This window comes from Anas platyrhynchos, chromosome 1 (assembly GCF_047663525.1).
Source record: "Anas platyrhynchos isolate ZD024472 breed Pekin duck chromosome 1, IASCAAS_PekinDuck_T2T, whole genome shotgun sequence".
In the NCBI taxonomy this organism is placed as follows: Eukaryota; Metazoa; Chordata; class Aves; order Anseriformes; family Anatidae; genus Anas; species Anas platyrhynchos.
The window spans coordinates 110344639-110364789 of NC_092587.1; the positions used below are offsets into that span (position 1 = coordinate 110344639).

Consider the following 20151-nt stretch of genomic DNA (forward strand, 5'->3'; position numbering starts at 1 on the left):
TGTGTGATTTGGATTTATGTGATAAGACAGCTGATTTGGGGGAAGGAGGCGGGGGCGGTTGTTTGTTTAAAACCCCTTTCCCCCCTGACAGGTTTTAAGCATGGCTTTCATATAAAACTCTGGTTCTTATAAATCCCAGACCTGCCTAGGACTTGGACAATTGTTCTAATTTGGTGGCCTATGAGCTCTGCTGGCCCACAGACAGCAATAATGCCCAAATAACATTTTGCTCTCTCCTCCAAATGAAGAGAGTAACGGCTGTCTTTATTGTACCACAAGCAGTACTGGAAAATCTTATCCACAGCCCATGATTTTGTGGGTCATCATCCTTGCTGCATTAAGCAGGTACAGGACATCTGTTGACTCCTGCTGTGTGAAGAGGCATACCCCCAGTGAACGCGACACCAGAGACAAAACACAACAATATTGCTAACATGCTTCCTCATATGGGTTTTTCACAGCATGCCATATAGAATGCTGTTCTTCTCCCCACACGCTGCAAAACCATAATAAAACCAAAAACCATAATAAAAACAAAACAATTAACAACACATCAAATGGAAAAAAAAAATATATATATATATATACTTGAATGCTAAGATTTTCCAGAGGAGACTGGCAAATTGGTACATGATTCTCTTTCACCCCAAACTTTCTGCGATCTACCCTGGTAAAACAAAATCTGTATCATTGTGGTTAAGAAGAATGTGGAAGTAACTTATTTTGCAAATAGCCAGTGACACCAATGAAGGTAAAAGAAATATGCATCACATACCTTTTAAGAGCTTGCTAAAATCAAAGTTGCTCCGTGCTACCAAGTGGGGCACAACCTTCTGATAAAGGCATATGACCTGAAGCAATGCAGCTTTCAGGAACAGAGTCTCAGCATCATCTGAACCTAAATCAAGCGTTAGCAGAATTAGTTCCTTCTTCCTTCACATCAAGAAATAACAGTGTGGCACCTGTAGTACCAATCATGAGAAACACTAACAATATTTTCAATAGACTCGGCTATAAACTGATCATTTATCTTCCTCACGAACAACAGAAATAAAAGACACATTATGGAATCCCCAGTTTCCTTTTCCAGTACTCCTGTTTTAATTTTACAAATATTCTATCAACTTATTCAGTGCTTGAATTGACAACTGCCATTTTTATTTTGATTCTGAACTGCTCACACAGATAAAGGTAACCTCAACATTTTAACAGCCTCTAGAAGAATCCAGCCAGTCCCACTGCTGTTCATTTTAAGACTGAAAAACAGAAAAAAGGAAAGGAAGAGATGATAGTCGGGCTGCTATTTTGGGGGGATACTATTTTAACCATATGCCAGGTAGGTTTGACTGGGGAAGGGCATAAGCCAACACACTAATTTGTTAGTTCAGTTAAAGATTTCTTTCTTTCCCTTACTTCTTTTTCAAGGTATCTTGGCAGGAGGATGACAAAATGTATCTGGAAGAGAGAAATGCCAACCCCAGCTAAGGCAGCCATTTACTTTTTACGAGAAGCTATTTCAGCAGCTAAATATTCTTTCGGTTTATAACATGAGGATGCATAAAAGCTACTTGTTATCCAGTTACTAATGAGAGGAAGCAAAATAAATGAAAGGCAGCCAGAACTTTTTTTTAACACTTATCTTCTTCTTGCTAACTAGCTCTCCCTCAGGGAGCCATGAAGAACTGGATGGATGCCATACACAAACGTTGTCATTGTTTTCTTGAGTCTCAAATTCCATTAAAAGAGAATTTTCTGGTTGCCACAGTGCAAATAAAGCTGCAAAAGGTGAACTAAGAGTAACTAATAGAATATTAGCATTCTAGCATCAAAAGAAACTAAAGCTACAGTTTTGTAAAAAAAAAAAAAAAAGCTGCCCCATTGGTTTTAGCAGGCACTCTACCAGTAAATAGCCTTGGAGGGTCAGCACTGAGAACTAATCCGCTGCCTGAAGTCACACACAGAAGGACATTCTCTGAAGAACTCTCTGCTCCAGAAAGTCTCAATGTGGAGCATGCCCTGTCAAGGGCACAAAGCTGTCTGTAGATTTATCTTCAGCCTATAAGCAAACCATTGCAGGCTGCTAGCCAAGCTACAGAGGAGTACTAAAAATTCCAGTTCCCTGCAAGTCCTTCAGTAAGAACACTGTTTTTGTGAGAATAAAACTGAAGCCTTCCACAACAACCCTCTGTTCCTCTTCCAGAATTTGCATGTTTCCACTCCTGTGCTTACAGCAACGCAAGCATTTGTATAGCCACAGTAACTAGCTGCTTCCCAAAAAAATGATCTCATGGTAAAATAACATGCCAGACTAAATCACCCAAAGGGATTTTTCAGCTCCCCTGCTTGTTTTATTGTGTCACAGCAAAATACTTGTTCTAGCATAGGAGGATCAAGGACAGAAGGGTTCAGTTTAACACAGGGAACTACAAAGTCCTGCGCCTGGGGAGGAACAACCCCAGGCACCAGCACATCCTGGGGGCCACCCAACTGGAAAGCACTTCACAGAAAGGAACTGGGGATGCTGCTGGACACCAAGCTGAACACAAGCCAGCAACGTGCCCTTGTAGCACAGAAGGCAAATGGTGTCCTGGGCTGCATTATGCAAAGCGTTGCCAAGAGGTTATAGAAGGAGATCCTTCCTGTCAATTCAGCACCGGTGAGGCCACAGTTGGAATGCTGCGTCCAGTTGTGGGCTCCCCAGTGCAAGAGAGATATGGAGCTACTGGAGACAGTCCAGGGAAGGGTCACAGAGGTGATTAAGGGACTGGGACATCTCTCTCATGACAAAATGCTGAGAGTGCTGGGACTGTTTAGCCCAGCGAAAAGGCTCAGGGATGTTCTCATCAATGTCTATAAATAACTGAAGGCAGGGTGCAAAACAGATGGAGCCAGGCTCTTTTCTGTGGTGCTCAGTGCCAGGACGAGAGGTACAGGGCACAAACTGAAACACAGCAGGCTCCATCTGAACCTCAGGAAACACTTTTTTTTTTTTTTTTTGAGGGTGATGGAGCAATGGCACAGGTTGCCCAGGGAGGCTGTGGAGTCTCCCTCCATAGAGGATCTTCAAAACCCAACTGGACAAGGTTCTGGGCAACCTTGTTAGATGGCCTGTTTGACCAGGGGGGTTGGACCAGGTCATCACCAGAGGTACCTCCCAACCTCAAGTATTCTGTGATGCTGCAACAGCAGAAAGTCACGCTGCTTAACCTCCCAGGAGCAATGCCAGCCTTCATTTATGTCAAACTGTTTTAGGCAATTACAACAATGGTCAGAATTAAACTGCCTGAAGAACTGAACAAAGCAAAGCTGAGTAGTAAATGCATGGCTGGTATCTGGACTCTGCTGGTAAACTGCCTTACAGGGGACAGGATTTTACACCACCCATTCACACACATGTAAGATGTGATGACTTCACCTGCTTTGCCTACCATGTTGTTCAGCAACTTCTGCTGTCTCAGTCGTTTCTTCCACAGTGGAAACAGCAGTTTCCCTTTTCTCCCCTTGCCCATCAGGACGTTCGCTCCCTTGCTTCAGAAGGGACTGCCAAACAGCTACAATATTGTTCATGTCTGGTAAAAGCTAGAAGAAAACGGAGAAAAATTGTGTTAACTCTCCTGTGTGAGACAAAGCCACTCCAATGAAAATCTTTACAACCAGCCAACATGAGGAGCTGCTGCTCTTCACAAAGTTTGCAACTGATCTTCTATTCACTCTGAAAAAGTTCTGAAATCAAGTAGTTTACCTTCAATTCTGCATAACATAAATACATGAAAGAACATTTTATTGAAAAAGATTCCTGTAAAAAGTTTTTTTCTTCTTCTTCTTCTATCTGGATGGCATATTTTCATCTCTAAGGCTACCTTGTCTAGTAACTTTTAATTGAACAAACTCTGCTGACTTCAATTTACTTGAAACAGGTGAATTTGCTTCTGACCCTGCTCTTGAAACTCATTTGCAGCACAACAGCTGCCGATGTTACAAATCTGTCTGACAACAAAGTTTTATTCATATTTCCATCAGCCAGATTTGTAAGAAAATTAGTCTATTACCATTACCAGTTATTAACATTTCTTAAACCACAGCTTCCCCCCCCGCCAAGACACCATCTCCTTGCTTTCAGGCCACAACCACTTAGGGAGAAAGTGCAGAGGAGTAGGTACTTGCCACGTAATGACTCATGTGAGACCCCAACTGCCTTTTTACTTTGTACCTTGCTGATGGCTTCTCTGTACAGCTGTACAAATTCCTGCATCGTTGACAGTGAGTAGATTTCTGATTTTTGCCAAGTTTCTTCATTCAAGCAGTACTCAATATTCTTCAAAGCTCTTTTCAGAACCATTGACACAAGTGACAGTATGCTGTGCTTCACTACTTTGCTGGGTAACTGGAAGAGGGAAATTGAATTCATGATATTTCAGTAACTCTTCTTACTGCTTTGAATGTTCTCTGTATGTTAACATTTGCTAATGAATTAATTACTTTCTAAGCTTTGGATTGCAGGAGAGAATCTGTAGGTTTTCAGATTCCCAGCCCAAACTGCTAGGGAGCATTGGCAGAACTGGTGCTTGAGAATACCTGCTGGAAGCAGTACCAATAGGTTTTAGTTCATGTTCCAGTGCTTCCCCATGCCAGCTTTTTGCTGCAATTGACCATATAAAACTTTTAACCAACGTAAACTTCTTGGATGATCCCATACTTGAGTCAAACAGTATTAATTAGGACATAAAAATCCACTGAAATATAAGCTGCTCTTACATTTAGTCCTTGGGTGAACATTATTTTATTGCACACTGCAGGGACTGTCGTTACCATCACCATAGAAAGCAACCTGGGAAGAGGAATGAACTCTGAAGTCTTAAAAGAGTTGGAAATCTCTGGTTGAACCTCATAGATCTGAAATAAAAACAGATTAATCAAAATTAACAGTCACAGAGATAACAGCTTCTTCTGAGGAATGATTTACAAAAGAGCTCTGACTTTTCAAACATAGGTGACAGCACTAAATATCAACTTTTAAACAGAAATGCTAAAGAGCATCCCCCTCAGGCTATTCAATGAAATGAAACATCTGCATGCAACCTGCACCCCTGCTACAAGCCAACACTTTTTACCAGATTACAGGTCGCACTTCCTCACTTCAAGCTAAAGCAAAGAGGCAGAGGAATACTGGGAAAGGACAGAAGTTTCTTCTAGCTAGGCTTCTGTGTTGCCATATCTCAAAAACTGTATCAACAACATGAGGTATCCTGCTATTTCTTATGCCCATCTCTTCCTTCCTGGTTTAGTTAAATGTTTATACAGCCTCCTGCTCTAAATGGGGCTCTTTAGCAAATGACCTTCCAGCTCACTCTGTCTACACTTTTTAAAGCAACTATGGCTCTGAGCCACAGCTCATTTTCCTTCGCACCCACAGAAAACAGGATGCCATTTCTCCCCCCTTCATTTACTAACTTTGACATTTAACAGCATCCTGCTGCTTCTTTCCTAACATGTCCACAGTAATTGATGGTGTTATTTCAGAGCCATTAAGTCCTTCCCTTTTAACTCACTTAAAACTCCATCACCTAACTTCCTCAATGCTGGTTTGTTTTAAAACAATTAGTTACGAAACTCTGTGTCTGTCTGCCTTTTTAGTGATTTTAATAAACTCTCCTAAAATACTGTTCACTTACAGCTGTGAACACAATATATCTTCAAACAAATGAGTTTCTTCCCAAACAGAACAGCTGTTTCTAATAGGAAAATAAAAAACACCCCCTGATCTTCAACTTATTTGCTGATTCATTCCAGTGAAACTCTTCCCTAGGAGGACCTGGTCTAAGTTAAAAACAGTTCTGTTAGTTTATACCTAACATGGCCACACCACAGGCTGACTGGGTCCTGTACGGCAACAGCACCCAAACTATAATAAATTTTACACAGCAATGGCAGCACTTGTAATGTGTTATAATATCTGTCTGTAAGAACTGCAAAGGCAGGCTTCCCAATCAAAGGTCCTTTGCTTAGTAACTTTTCACTAGGTCAGGAATGTCTGACTTTGCCATCTTTCCTATTATGATTAGGGGTATTTCTGCAGTATTGCTTAGTCAACACTATTCCGGTTTTCAGAGGAAAAGAGAGAGTGTTGGACTTGCACATTTCTATTTAGAAGTGGTATGCATCTTTCATTCTCTTACCTTTTTGAGTAACTTCATATTGTCCATCCAAGCTGACTTCACTCTAGGAACAAAGGAATACTGGGTCTCCTTGAAGTACCTATTCAATAGATCTGGACATACTTTAAGAATATTCACCACGAGATCAGCAACCATTTCATCTTCTGTTGCAGTTTTTAAACCAAGCAGAAAGCGCAGAAGCACCACATTTCCTCCCCTATCAAAGATAAAAAAAAACATTTTTTAAGAAAGAAATCCTCACTTCAATACATGCAATTCTAACTCTACAACTCCAAGTTAATACTGCAATGCAAAAAGTTAAATTGCCTCTGTCACTGGAACAAATCCAAGGCAAGATCTCTCAAACTGTTCACATAATCTGAGTTTATATTGAGAAAAGTAAGAACTAAAGTTACCTCTATTTTTTTTTCAAGACAAACAGTAATTACCTTTAACTAAAACCACAATGTTTCACAAACACTCTAACCAAACTTCACAAAGCTGAAAATGTACTATTACAGCTTTAATATTAAACTTGAAAGCATTCCACGTTCTTTCAATTCTCCTCCCCTCCCCCCCCCCCTTTTTTTTTCTGTATGTCCCCAAGCAAAGAGAAAATATCAGGTTAATACCAGTTAAAATTTTGCTCTAGCACCACTCAGTACCTGCTACTATGATCTACTGCCTTCATTGACCAGCTAACATAATGAAGCTGAGGCATCCTATGGTAGTCCCTCCATAGAATCACAAGAGTCTAAACTGTTTTCTCGATGAATTAAAGTATCAGTGTACATATATTTTAACTAGTTACCCAGTGGAAACAGTAAGGTAAAACAGTATTTCAAGATGAGGTGTTGCAGGCCAAACTCTGGCATTACTGAAATCAACAGTGACATTTTGCCAAGTTCTAGGATAAACCACATCTGGTTTTACCATATATAAATTAGATTAGATATTTTACCATCTGGTTTACACTGCAGCTTTGGTATTTTATTTTCACACCACAAACCTGTGGTCCAGAATCAAACCTTACAATAACAGACCTGGTATCTAGTCATTCATTAAAATGGCTCAGAGAAACACAACCAGTGCCTCCAAAACCCTACGAATATAGCTGAACACTCTCTACTCCAGTAGGCAGAGGCATAAGGAGATATCGTAGTTTGATCTTGTGAAATTAAAAATAAAAGCAAAACAAAAAACAACAATATATTTCTTTCTTGTACTACAAGTTGCTGAGACAGAAGTAAAATTAAGCAAAGTTAACTTGCAAGGGCCTGGAAAGGCAGACAAGAAAACTAGTGATGGCTTTCTTGTTGCTAGCACAAAGCACATGTATAATCTCAGCTCACTGGTCATTTACCTTCCAGAAGTTCCAAGACTCGGATCATAGAAAGTTATGCCATGTTTCAGAGAGCAGCAGAGGTCCATCAAGAAATTATGAACAAGTTCTCGTACCATCAATTTTCCCACATCTTCAGAACCTTTAGTTACCTAGAAAAATCAAAAAGGAGTAAAAAAGACATGATTTTCAGTATCAACAAAGAAAATCTTGCCTCAGTTTCACTCTTCTATAAATTTTATGGAGCTCCTTTTATACAGAGATGCTAAAAGAAAGTTTAATTTAGGTTCAGATTAACAAGTTTCAGTTTCTGTATTAAACACATTAAATATTACAGTATTTGTTTCACAGAAAGCAAACCTCACAAACTTAGGTAAATATGTACTATCTGCAGGACATTACTGACTTAGGACTTTTGTTAAGAAGACAGAGAAGACAGAGAAAAGTGAATCTACAGAAAAGCAGCGATATATAACTTATGTAAATTGGGGAAAGGCCACACTGGGATTTTGAAGACAAGGGTGTAAAATTACAAACTTTCAACCTTACATGCAGGTTCAATATGACAAAGTTCAGAAATACAAAAAATAAGTCACTGAAGCCTTCAGTGTAAAGCAGTGTAGGCCAATTTGGCAGAATATGGAACAACTTTACTATAGGACAAGAAAGATGGATAGCTAACGATGCACTGAATTTGCCAATGTTTCCGGGAAAGAAGATAGGGCATGAATGACTTTACAGTCACTGTACAAAAATGGAAGTAGTAACCAAATACCCATACCTATCAAAAAGAAGAAAAAGAAGTGAACCCAGATTCCATTAATCTTTTACATTACTTTAGGAATGTGATTTTGTGGCAGAATCAACTACAGCTCAACCCTTAGAAACCCTGCCAGCCTCTCAAACTGTGCAAGTTGAAAAGGCTGGCAACTATCTTGGAAGTTTAGATCTCATATCAGATCAGTCTGTAGGATGGAAATGAGGCACATAGTCAGAACTGCTCCTAGCATATTATCCTATAGAGACATCAATGTGTCCAGGCAATGGAGCACAATATTCAATATTTCTTTTTCAGTAGCCCCAGCAGATCTCTCCTCTTGAACTCCTGGTTACCTAACCACAGCTAGATATTTGAAAACCCATGGGCTGAACACAGAAGAAGAAGAAGAAAAAAGGCAAGATAATGAATATAACAGACAAGAAACAAGCTACCAGACCTTGAAATCTGCAGAGCTGACATCAGTAATCCCATTCCACCTGTAAAGTGAAGCTATGTGATTCAAGACTTCTGCAGTAAAAAAGCGCACCTTCTGTGTTTTGGTGACATTTTTGTTTTGAACCACCTGAAATGAATTAGAAAAAAAAAACACTTTATTATAAGTTATCACAAAATAATGGCAAATTAGCAACATTCCACAAAATCTTTAACTATCTGCGCAATGACTCACTTTCAAAGAGGACATCAGAAAGACATAACAAGCTGCAGTCCTCAAACAGTATTATGGCCAAGCTATCAACCTCCAACAAGTAGCATCAGCAATGGACACAGACAAACTTTCAGCAGTTTGCAGCAGCATGGTGCCAACATACTGAAGAGCTGTGTATTTTATGAGAAATTGTGCAAATTGTTTCCAGCAGCAAAGAGAACAGAAAACAAGGAGGCAAAGACATTTCAAGTATATATCATACCTTAGTTTTCAGTGTGGAGAGTAGAAGATTGACAGTAGAAACTTTGTCTTCCTTTATTCCAGAACGAAGAATATCTGGAATGAAATCTAAGACGACATTTCAAACGTTAAGTGAAGATGTGAAAGCTACTTTCATACTAAAACACTTCAGTGAATTCATCCCCATTTCTCTTCAATGTCATACTATTTACTTTACTGTTATTTTAAAAATGAATCAAAAGGCTGCAGTAAGAGTTCAAAATGATGATGCATCTATAACTAGTGACAAATATGTAATGCTGCCAAACTTACTTTCAGCATAACTAGCTAATTTCCCAGGTCAGCTATTAATGCCATCTGTCAACTTCAAATATATTTCAGGTCCCAATCTGCTGTGCAGTACTTGAACTTGAGTTAATGATGGGCTTCCTTTCCACTGATGGGCTCACAACTGTTTCACTGGATGAGTCTCAAAAGTTTGCAGGTTACATCTAAAACTACATCAACTTTCAGCTCACCTGTGCGTTCCAAGTTTAGAGAACTGCAATGTCCCAGACAGGGTAATGAAAGCCAGCTGGGCTGACTGGCTCAGCACACTGTAAACTGCCATCCCCTGATCTGAAAGAACTGAACTGCAAGCAACTGAAGGAAATCTGCAGCTCACAGGGTAGCGTGAACAATAAAAGTAAGTAGTTCTGACCTGGTTTTACTCCCTTACCAAAGAAGAAATGAATTCCAGCTAACAGATGTCCCATTTTAAAGTCCTGTTTGAATTCCTTCATAACCACACCAAAGGCAGTAATTCACTGCTTGAGAAACATCAGCAGTACTTTTCAAACCATGGAAGCCAACATAAGTCTTACATTCAACTTGAGCACATAAGGGATCAAGTTTTCATAAAGTGTATGTAGGATTTGACTTTCTGGATCCTTGTCAGGTCAGTTTGGACCCCTTCTCCAAGAGATACACACTGGGCTTACATATAATGCTTCCAAAAAGGATGCAAATGACGTTACATAGGTCTCCTGAAACACGGACAAAAAACAGTCTCAGAGAGTATACAAGAGTTGGCCTGCATGAGGTCGGAAAGGAAACTAAAGTAAGTGCAGACTTCATCTTCAATGCTTTTCAAAAAAACGTAATAATAAAACACATCCAGTATGTGTTATGAGCAAGTCTAGAGGCCATGTAGTTTTTTTCTGTTTATTGACTCTCTGGCCTCAAAAGTTGTATTACATTTACTTTTTTTAGATCTGCGTGATCAAGGGCTTTCTATTTTTGCACTGCCTTTTCAGATACAAAATGTTATTCTCAAGTAAAAGAGGCACTTACTAAAATACTGAAGTAGTTTAAAGTTTTTCGTGTAACAAAAATAAAAATATGCTTTGTTATCTTATTAGTGCTGTTTTAACTGGTTCACATTTTGAAATAGTTCATATTTATTATCATCTTTAAAGGACTCTACCTTAAAATAAATGTAAGCAGTTGTGAAATACCTTTTAATTCCAGCACTTGTACCAAGATTGCATTGTCACCAGCAATTAAAAAGGAGAGAGCAAACTGAATGTAGGCCATACGGACATCAGGTCTCCCCTTAAAGAAAGAAAGAAAGTATCATTGGTATGCAGTATTAATTTTGCAGTTCTGTACAATCTGTAACAATTCATTATCATTGTATCAATCCTCTCTCCATTAAAACAACTGCAGAACCTCCATTTATTTCAGTGGGGCCAAACTGCAATCCTTGCATTGAAAAAAAAAAGACTTAACTCTTCACATAAACCAATCACTGATTAGTTTTCTTAAGTTTACCACCACTTTCACTCTGTTTTAGCCAGTGAAAAGCCAGAAAAGGGTAGCCCACCTTTTATATTTCATCAGAGCTTATTAGAAACAGATAAGGCCATTTGATGTTAAGCAGTAAATACTACATAGCAGGGTTAAGAAGGTTAGCCTGAGGAGCTCTGCACCCTGACAAGATGAAAACGATCAGCATGGGATGAAAAACGAAGCAAGCTGTACCTCAGGGTGCTTGCCAGATATCCCACAACTGCAAAGACTCAGAAACATGCCCTGGGGATTTCCTACATAAGGAGATGGGAAACTCCTGCACCATAGATCAGTTCTGCTGCCTATTAGAAACAATCAAGAAGCATTTCAGCCTGACACAGGACAGGAAGGAAGAGGCACGTTCTTGCAGATGAAAATATGGCAAGAGAGTCTTTGGCAACAGTTTAGTTTTAAATAACTTGGTAGAAGAAAACTGATGGGAGCCAAGGCATAGCATTCCATGGCACACCCACAGACAGACATTTAATTTACCTTCTTATCTCTTTTCTTCACTAATCCAGGCAGAGATTTGTTATTGAAATCAAAGTGGCTGTACACATCCCTTGCTGAATCTGGCCCCTGAGCCACCATTGCTGACAACAGGGTAAGGCACACTCGGCTCATCCTAAAATGAAACAGAGGACAACCTGCAAGTTATTTCCGGGACGACAGCTATGCAAACCACCAACCCAAGAGATTAAAACGGAAAGAAAGATGATTTTGTAACAAAATAAATTATCCCATTCCTCCTCTGACATCCACCCAGGCCTTCAGATGTTTCAGGCATAAAGCAGTTTGCAGAGCCAGACCCAACATGAACAATCAAGACAGCCACTAGGAGAGTATCCCCACTCACACAAACCTCTTGCTGTAGTTGATTGGAGCTTTAATTGAACATGTAACCAATTATTTATACATCACAATACAAATTTAGACCAAACAAACATTATTACATTATTTATAAAGAACTCTGGTGTTCTTTATAAACAGCTTATTCTTCCAAGCATATTTTGCAGGACTGAGGCCTCTGTACAAAAAAGCTTATGCACTGCCACAAACAGGTCCATAGGAACTAAAATTGATATTAAAGATAATGACATGCATTGCACAGACCAAAGAAAACTGTATTTGTTTATTCTTTGGTGTTGTGCTAGTTGAATGATGGCAATTTTCTTGCACTTAAGTATGCAGCACAGGAGCCATGTTCTTGACATTGATTTAAATCCCAAGATTTACTCTCAGTTTGGATTCTTGCTCACTGACCACTGGGAACATTTGCCTGAGAAATCAGAAGGGAAGTTAAAGTAATCAAAACTATTGTTTAGGCCATGATAATAGCAACTGCAACTGGGGAGGAGGGGAGAGGGAAGAAGGGAAAAAGGAATGCCTACTTATATTCTTCCCGAAAATTAAGCTTCAGTGAGAGGCTGGATATTCATCTCATAAAGATAAAAGGAATAACATGCCAAAAATTAAGGACTCCCGGATTCCATTGACATCTGCAATTTATTTCAATGGGAACATTGACACAGCCATCAGGTACGAGCATGAAGTCCTCCATCACCTGAATAGCCACTACCCAGTAAGAGTTTTGGAGTCTGTCCATGGTTTTCATTCATGGACAATCTGTAAGAAAGCAATACGATGAAAGCAAAGATCCTATCTAGACATATCACTAGTACATGTATAAAACCCCTTTGCACATCCATGAGGTAGCACAGAAAAAGCAGAGCATATTATTTTACAATGCTCACATTCTACGTATTTTTATTGTGAAGAACATTATGAAAAAGCAACTGACAAAATATCAAAAACTATTCAGCATGGGCAGCTTTGTTACTGAAAAAAAGGATGACATCACAAATTTGTGTTTTCTACTGTGCAGGTTCTAGACAGGTTTCTCCAGAAGTTGTAATCTTTAAATTATTCATAAGTGCAAATCTTGCGCAGTTTCAAAATTTATTTTACAATATACCTATCCACACACATTTGGAATTGTACGTGCAGTTAAAACACTTGTTGCAGTGAGATCAGCTCAGTGGTCTAGGAAGTGTGGTCATGTCCATGAACTGGAAACCTTGGAAAGCCTTCCAGGTGCAATTATTTTACAAAATGTGGAACAAAATCATTAAATAACGGTGGATCATTAGCAATAAGTCAGGCTGAGTTTTGCAGTTTCTTGTATTTATGTGCAAGACCCAGACAGCCCTTTGGGACCAATGCAGAGCAACTGAGAGATTCTCCTCATCACTATGGAGAAGACTTACCTGTAATTTTCAGAATACAATGCAGCATAGATCAATCGCATGTAGGTATGAATCATCTTTTTGACTATGTTCATTCCCACAACAGAAAAATGGGAGAGGTCACTGGCTGTCCTCAGTAAAATGGCTTCCAGAGCTTGAAAGATTAGTATCATCTGTAAAATACATAAATATATTAATATCAGATAGGGCTTGAAACTGTTAGCTGAGCAAACAGTAAAAAATGACTTTAAAAAGAAGAGTAACCCTACCACAAGAGAAAAACTTCCAAATATGAAGGCAAAATTAACTTCTGAATTCTCTCCTAAACGCTTCCTTTTCTAATGGATCAATTCTGAGAGTGTGAATCTTCAAGAAAGCCCCTATACAGACACTATATGAAAGACCAGAGAGTCACAGAGGGGCAGACAACTCCTCTTTTTTTTACAGCTGCTAAACTAATTAAATTCAAAGGGCAACTTTGTTTGGAAGCCCACACCATATGTGCTGACTGAAGGCCTGGACAACCCTGGATGAACAAAAAAAAGGGTCCTTCTTCACATGTGAATGGAGACCTACGTGCACATGCATGATTTATCTGTATGCACAACTGCAGCTTCTGGGAAGGCAAAAGCTGACTGCAGCATAAATCTTAGCACAGGCTGGATGGATCTTTTTAAGCCGGAGGCCAAGACCTAGGGCTGATGAACCTAAGCTGTTAAGAGGGAACAGTTACTAAGTGCACAACGAAATCTGCTGGAGGAAACCATGTGAACTGTTCCAGCTTCATAATGAACTCCTGGCTGAAACTGGAGCCCACTCTGCAAGGGGAATGTATTCATTACAAGTATTAGCCTCCATTAGTAAAAGGATCTTGAAGAAAGCATTTAATTGAACGTGGTTGTGATTACACAGATTGTCAGTACATACACAGAAATGACAAACTAATGCAAAGACCGACACACAGAGATTAAAGTGAAGAGCATCAAATTTTATATTGTAGGCAGGCCTAAGTTAATAATGCTGCCATGGTGCTCACTGTGAAAGGAGCTTTTTAATTATTTAGTTTATTCATCTTATTCTGAGGAAGACAAACTGTGTCAAGCTCAGATGATAAAAACAATGTCAGATTTAGCAGTGGCTTCTTGGACATGCTGGTGTGTCAGGAAAATGTCTAGTTAGGAGAATAACTGTTTTCAGCAGACTATTTTATTGTTGTGTAGTTGTTTCTGTTGACCCCTTAATTTTATTTATGGTCTCTTGTTGACAGATAAAGACCTGTAAGAGGCTAATTTTGGCTGGACTGCTGGTTGTGCTGCGCATTAAATACAGGGATGTCTTTAGCATGGAGAGGCCATCTCCCACTTGACCAATGCTTCTGCCACTGTGACTTCCAGTGAAAAATTCAATAAAAAGGAACCACACAGCTAAGTGTTATCAGGGTTATTTATGCTGCAGAGCATCTCTCTGGCAGCGCTGCTCCCAGTCAGGGATCACCTCAGGGCTCACCTCACTTTCCGGCTTCCTCTCCCCATCCAGCAGCTTGAAAATTTCGGCGCACTCCACGGAAATCTTGACGTAGCCCTCCACCACGTCGTAGAGCTGGGCAGCCGGCAGCTCCTTCGCCAAGGACACGAAGGTTTCCAGCCCTGCAAGACAGCGGCGAGCTCCGCATGAGGGACGCTTGCAGCCAGCCGGGGACGGCGGCTCCATCACCTGCCCCTCGCGGTGTCCCCCACCCCCACGACCCCAAAGCGGAGTCCCCACAGCCAGCCCCTCACCCTTCCCGGCGGTGCTGGGGTCCCGTAGCAGCGCCTTGAAGCGGACACCGGTGAGCTCGCCCTCCTCCTCGCCGCGGGCTCGCTTGGCCGCCGGCTCGCCGGCCCCAGCCCCGGCCGCGGGCACGCCGCGCCGCTTGGGCGCCATGTCGCTGCCTCTGCCCCGGATGCGGCCCGGCAGGAAGAAGCGGCCTCATGCGGCCGGAGCTGAGGGGAAAAGGGGGATGAACCGGGCTGGGCTGCCTCAGAAAGGGCTCTTTTGGGGGTGTTGTGCTTTGGGGTGAACGGGGGGGGGGGTTTGTTCTCAGTGGGATGTGCCCCCAGGAGCGGGGTGGGAGTGAGGAGAGCCTTGCCCGCAAAGTGCTGGGTGCGCAATGCCGGCAGGTGGGACTCGCTGCACCTGAAACAGTGCTGCAGCGCTGAGGCAAAATGAACAACTTGGAATAACATCCAGAATAACCCTTTGCTCCTACTGACAAGTCACAAATAAAGGCGACGTGACTTATTAAATGCTTTCCGTGAGATCATTTTTTTTGGTCAAAACTGTTTTTTTGGCAAAACCGCGTGGAAAAGGAGTGGTCCAGAAGAGGGCAACATTAACAGCGTATCTAGCTCTTAGGGTGGGCAAACGCCTTATGTCAATCGGAGATGCTGCAGTGTTTTGAGAACGGACGGTAGGGTAAAATAAAAGATAGCAAGCAAAGTTAGAAAGCACAAAGAGATAAATGCAGTCCTTATATTAGGTATAAGGAGTCCTTAGATTAGATATAATGTGGAACTCAAAAAAAAATGGGGTTGGATAAAAGCAAATGTGAGTTGCTAGATATTAGCTACAAGGGGTTTTTTTTTGAAATAACTGAGTAGAAAAGGCTGAGAAGCATCTCAGTGCTGCTAGTTATGGCATGCCCCATTCAAATTACGTTAATCATTTACAATATTTCCAGAACTATTGAAATATTAACTCAAAAGATTTCAACTATTTCTCTGCTTGTTTTGATAGCACTTTCATGTGGAATTCACCACAGTATAGCAAATCATGCATTCAGTTAATCCTTAAAAGATCATCAATGGGTTGTTCTGAATGGTGGGAATCCTTTATTTCACCTTGCATTTTTCTTGAAAATCACAGAATCACAGAACAGTTTGGGTTGGAAGGGACCTTAAAGCCCACTTAATGCCAACCCCCTGCCATGGGCAGGGACATCTCCCACCAGACCAGGTTGCCCAAAATCCCATCTAACCTGGCCTTGAACACCTCCAGGGATGGGGCACCCACAGCTTCTCTGGGCAACCTTTGCCAGTGCCTCACCACCCCTACGGTAAAGAATTTCCTCCTTATATCTAATATAACATTTCCCTGGAGCCTTCTCTTCTCCAGGCTGAACAACCCAAACTCCCTCAGCCTGTCTTCACAGGAGAGGTGCTCCAGACCCTCGATCCATCCTTGTGGCCCTCCTCTGGACTCATTCTAACAGGCCTATGTCCTGCTTGTGCTGGGGGCCGCAGAGCTGAATGCAGAGCTCCAGGTGGGGTCTCATGAGAGCAGAGGAGACAATCACCTCCCTCGCCCTGCTGGCCACTCTGCTTTTGATGCAGCCCAGGGTACGGCTGGCTTTCTGGGCTCTAAGCACACTGCTGGCCCATGTCGACCTTCTCATCAACCAACACCCCCTAAGTCCTTCTCCTCAAAGCTGCTCTCAATCCATTCTTCACCCAACCTGTATTTGTACTTGGGATTGTTCTGACCCAGGTGCAAGACCTTGCACTTGGCCTCTGCCCAGGTCCCTCTGGATGGCATCCCTTCCCTGCAGCATGTTGACTGCACTTCTCAGCTTGGTGTCATCAGCAAAGTTGATGTGTATGCATTCAATCCCACTGTCCATGTCACCAACAAAGATGTTAAACAGCACTGGTCCCAACGCTGACCCCTGAGGAACACCCCCCGTTACTGATCTCCACCTGGACATTGAGCCATTGACTGCAGCTCTTGGAGTGCAATCATCCAGCCAATTCCTTACCCACCGAGCAGTTCATCTGTCAAATCCATGTCTCTCAAAATGAAAGACAAGGATATAATGGGGGACAGCGTCAAATGCTTTGTACAAGTCTAGGTGGATGATGCCAGTTGCCCTTCATCTACCCAGAAATGCTGGAACTGAAGGTATGCAGATACAAAAATACATTTGAAATTCCAGAAATTGGCGAGGGTACATATAATGTGTGATATAAATAGCATTGTCAAGAGGGGTGTGCTTTGTTTTTGAGGGGATGGAAGCAAAGGCTAGAACTAATATGACCAAAGCAAAAACAAAAAAAAAAAAAAAGAGTTTTTAAAGGGTTCAAAGCACCCACACTGCTAATAGCTTCCAAGTAACTTGTAGTTTTTGGACTTTCAAGTCTGATCATTATAATCACACCCTATCTCATAGAACATTAGTACAAAAATACTACCATAAAATGCTAGCAAAAATAATTTTAGTTTCAACTTATATTCAATCTTTCTCTCCCCTTACTGTCAGCGTAGCCATGAGCTACTTTATGGCTTTAATGAGGATGGTGAGGAAGACTGTAAATTTCACTTCAAACCAGATTACTTCCATGATGTTGTTGTTGTGTACTATGATGAGCCTGCGCCCCCTCCTTTCTCTGTCATATTTATGACAATTTTCTTCCCTACAGTCTGTGTTTTGGCAAACACCATTCAAGGAGGCCTGCTCATAGAATGAGACATCAAGCTCAGACAACGTTGCTCTGCCCTGTTGTGCCTGCATGCCTGCATGTTTAACAGATGTAAGCAGTGAATGACTCAAGTATTAATTTCTGAGCTGCCCAATTTTCGGTAAATTGAAATGTACTCCTGTGATTCTTGCCAGATGAACAAGTAATCATATCCAAGATACACATTGCCCCTTTGGCATTTGCTTGTCTGAAAAATAATTCCCAATGCCTCACAAGAACCTTAGCTCTAGCCTAAGTTCACTGAACAGTTCCAGGTACACAATTTATCAAGCCAAGTAACCCTTTCCTGCATCAGCCATAATCCAGCTTCTGAAGCCTGTGCTGGCTTGAACAGCATCTCGTGTAACAAGCCTTAGCCCTAGAGTCCTGCCCAATTTGCCTTCGCTTCCCAACTTGAACTTTATTCCTAACTCTAGGAACTCCATTCATTCAATTTTGAAGACCAAATTCATTTTGTTAGGTTCTCACCACTAGCTTCTTGAAGGTCTATCTGGTTTCAGCATAAACTCTCCCATCCTGCTCACCCACCCACCATCTGTAGCCTTTAGTCATGGCTCAGCAACATGCCAGACCTCAAGCTTAAGTTTGTTGTTTTGAACTTACATCATTTCTTAACTCTGCCCTGGTGGACCTTCACTAAACTTGGCCTGATCTCCTGGCCTTCAGCTGCACGCTACAAATGAGTGACTGTCTGTATGGGTAGAGCAGGACTGCTGACAGACCCATACCTAACTGGAGCTATATAGCCCATGCTAATCCCAGACCAGATTTTACCTTTAAAGCCACTGATGTTTGGTTTAGCAGAGCCAGGAACTGCCCCTGCCTGTTACAGTACCACTGCACCCCTCCTGCTCTCAGTGCAGGTATCACTTAGAGACCTCACACAACCTGATCCACTACTCCACACTAACTTTGGTCCAGATTGTGGAGGAAATGCAGCAGTTTCTTAACACATTTTTTCCAAGAAAGAGCCTTCAGCTGATGCACAAATTAATCATAGAAGTAATTCTGAGGAACTGAATCTCAGCAAATACCACATTTAAAACTGCAATTCTCAATGTTCTTTCATGGCTTAAAGGATTATTTCATAGAAATGTTTATTTCTTTCTTTTTTTTCTCCCCAAAATTCATGTTCCTGCAAACTTGATGTGAGAAACAGCTGTTCATTAGATCTTCTTGCTTTCCAGCTTGTGAGCTCTGAGCTGTTGGTTCACAGAGGGAGAAATGATGGATGCTGACAGGAGGTTGGGTGTCAGGACCCTTTCCTCAACGCAGCCTCTCAAGAAGGGAACATTCCCAGCACAGCCCAACACCAGCACTTCTTCCCCATCTCACGTCCAAATGCAACGTGCCCCACGCTCCCACCACCCTCACTCAGGGCCAGCTCATGAGCTTGAAGACAGAGAGGTTGCAGAGCTGGAATTACAGAAGTTTGGAAACAAGGGGTCTGAGCGGTGCCCCACAATCGAGTACGGACTCAGGAGCCACGTGGGTAGGCTGGGCTGAGGTAATAACCCTCGTGAAACCGCGTTGCAATGCCAATGCCTCTCTGGCATAAGCAGTTACAGCAATTTAGTAAAACCACAACTTTTTCTGCTCTTGAAGCTGAAAAACAAAACGACCCCTCCTTCTCCAGTCTCTTAGTTATTTCAACCACAGCAGCGCTTTTCTGAACAGCTTAATGAGTGCGTTTTAAAACCTGACTAATGATAGTTTATCTTCCCTGCCATTACACCAGAGCCCTATCAATATCAAAGGACCCAACTCGCCTGTGGCGTCAGCAGCATGAGCATGCATTAGCACCAGGCTTTTGAGCCGGGGCACAGGATGAGTTGAGAATCAGGCTGCTTGCCCAGATGCTGAAGATGAAGGGAAAGACTGGGCAAGAAAGGAGTAGGACAGAAGAGGGGAAAGGACAGTGGGCAGGCTGGGATGAGCTAGTGGAGGTATAGGCTGAAAGCAGCTGCAGATATCTACTGGGGGTGAAGTGAATAAAGCCTTTAGTTCAAGGCACAGAACAGGACCCTGGCTCTACAGGACAGCTACATCCAGAGGCACAAAAGGGATAGCTTCCATGAATACTGAAACCCGTACCACCTTCTACTCATGGAATAATATTCAACCACCAGTAGCCTGAGTTAGTTTAACCACAGACACTGAGCATCTCTTCAGAATTTACCATTGAACCCATACAGTTCAGTGAGGAAAAGCCAGCACTCATAAACTCTACAATGCTATTTCCAAATTTCTGTCATTTGCTTCTAGTTTTGGGGTGTTCAGTTTGAATTGCTGTGAGGTCTGGATCTCAAAACCATTAACACTCACTGATTAGATATTGATAAGGTATTTTCTGAAACTCCCAATTTAGCATGCCTTTGCATACCTAACTTGAGAGAC

General features: G+C 41.6%; 1 protein-coding gene across 1 annotated transcript in view; it reads right to left on the reverse strand.

The window, feature by feature from the left end:
- URB1 (URB1 ribosome biogenesis homolog) overlaps window positions 1-15221 on the reverse strand; it is a 46276-nt gene extending 31055 nt beyond the window's left edge. The window contains exons 1-13 of the mRNA XM_027449198.3: window positions 15019-15221; window positions 14747-14886; window positions 13262-13413; window positions 11487-11619; window positions 10661-10757; window positions 9187-9272; window positions 8715-8840; window positions 7519-7649; window positions 6177-6372; window positions 4756-4893; window positions 4211-4384; window positions 3429-3579; window positions 776-898 (exon numbers count right to left, since the gene is read on the reverse strand). Of these exons, the coding sequence (XP_027304999.3) occupies window positions 776-898; window positions 3429-3579; window positions 4211-4384; window positions 4756-4893; window positions 6177-6372; window positions 7519-7649; window positions 8715-8840; window positions 9187-9272; window positions 10661-10757; window positions 11487-11619; window positions 13262-13413; window positions 14747-14886; window positions 15019-15163 (1792 nt within the window). The 5' untranslated portion in view covers window positions 15164-15221. The remainder of the gene's footprint in view (window positions 1-775; window positions 899-3428; window positions 3580-4210; window positions 4385-4755; window positions 4894-6176; window positions 6373-7518; window positions 7650-8714; window positions 8841-9186; window positions 9273-10660; window positions 10758-11486; window positions 11620-13261; window positions 13414-14746; window positions 14887-15018) is intronic.
- Between the last annotated feature and the right edge of the window lie 4930 nt (window positions 15222-20151).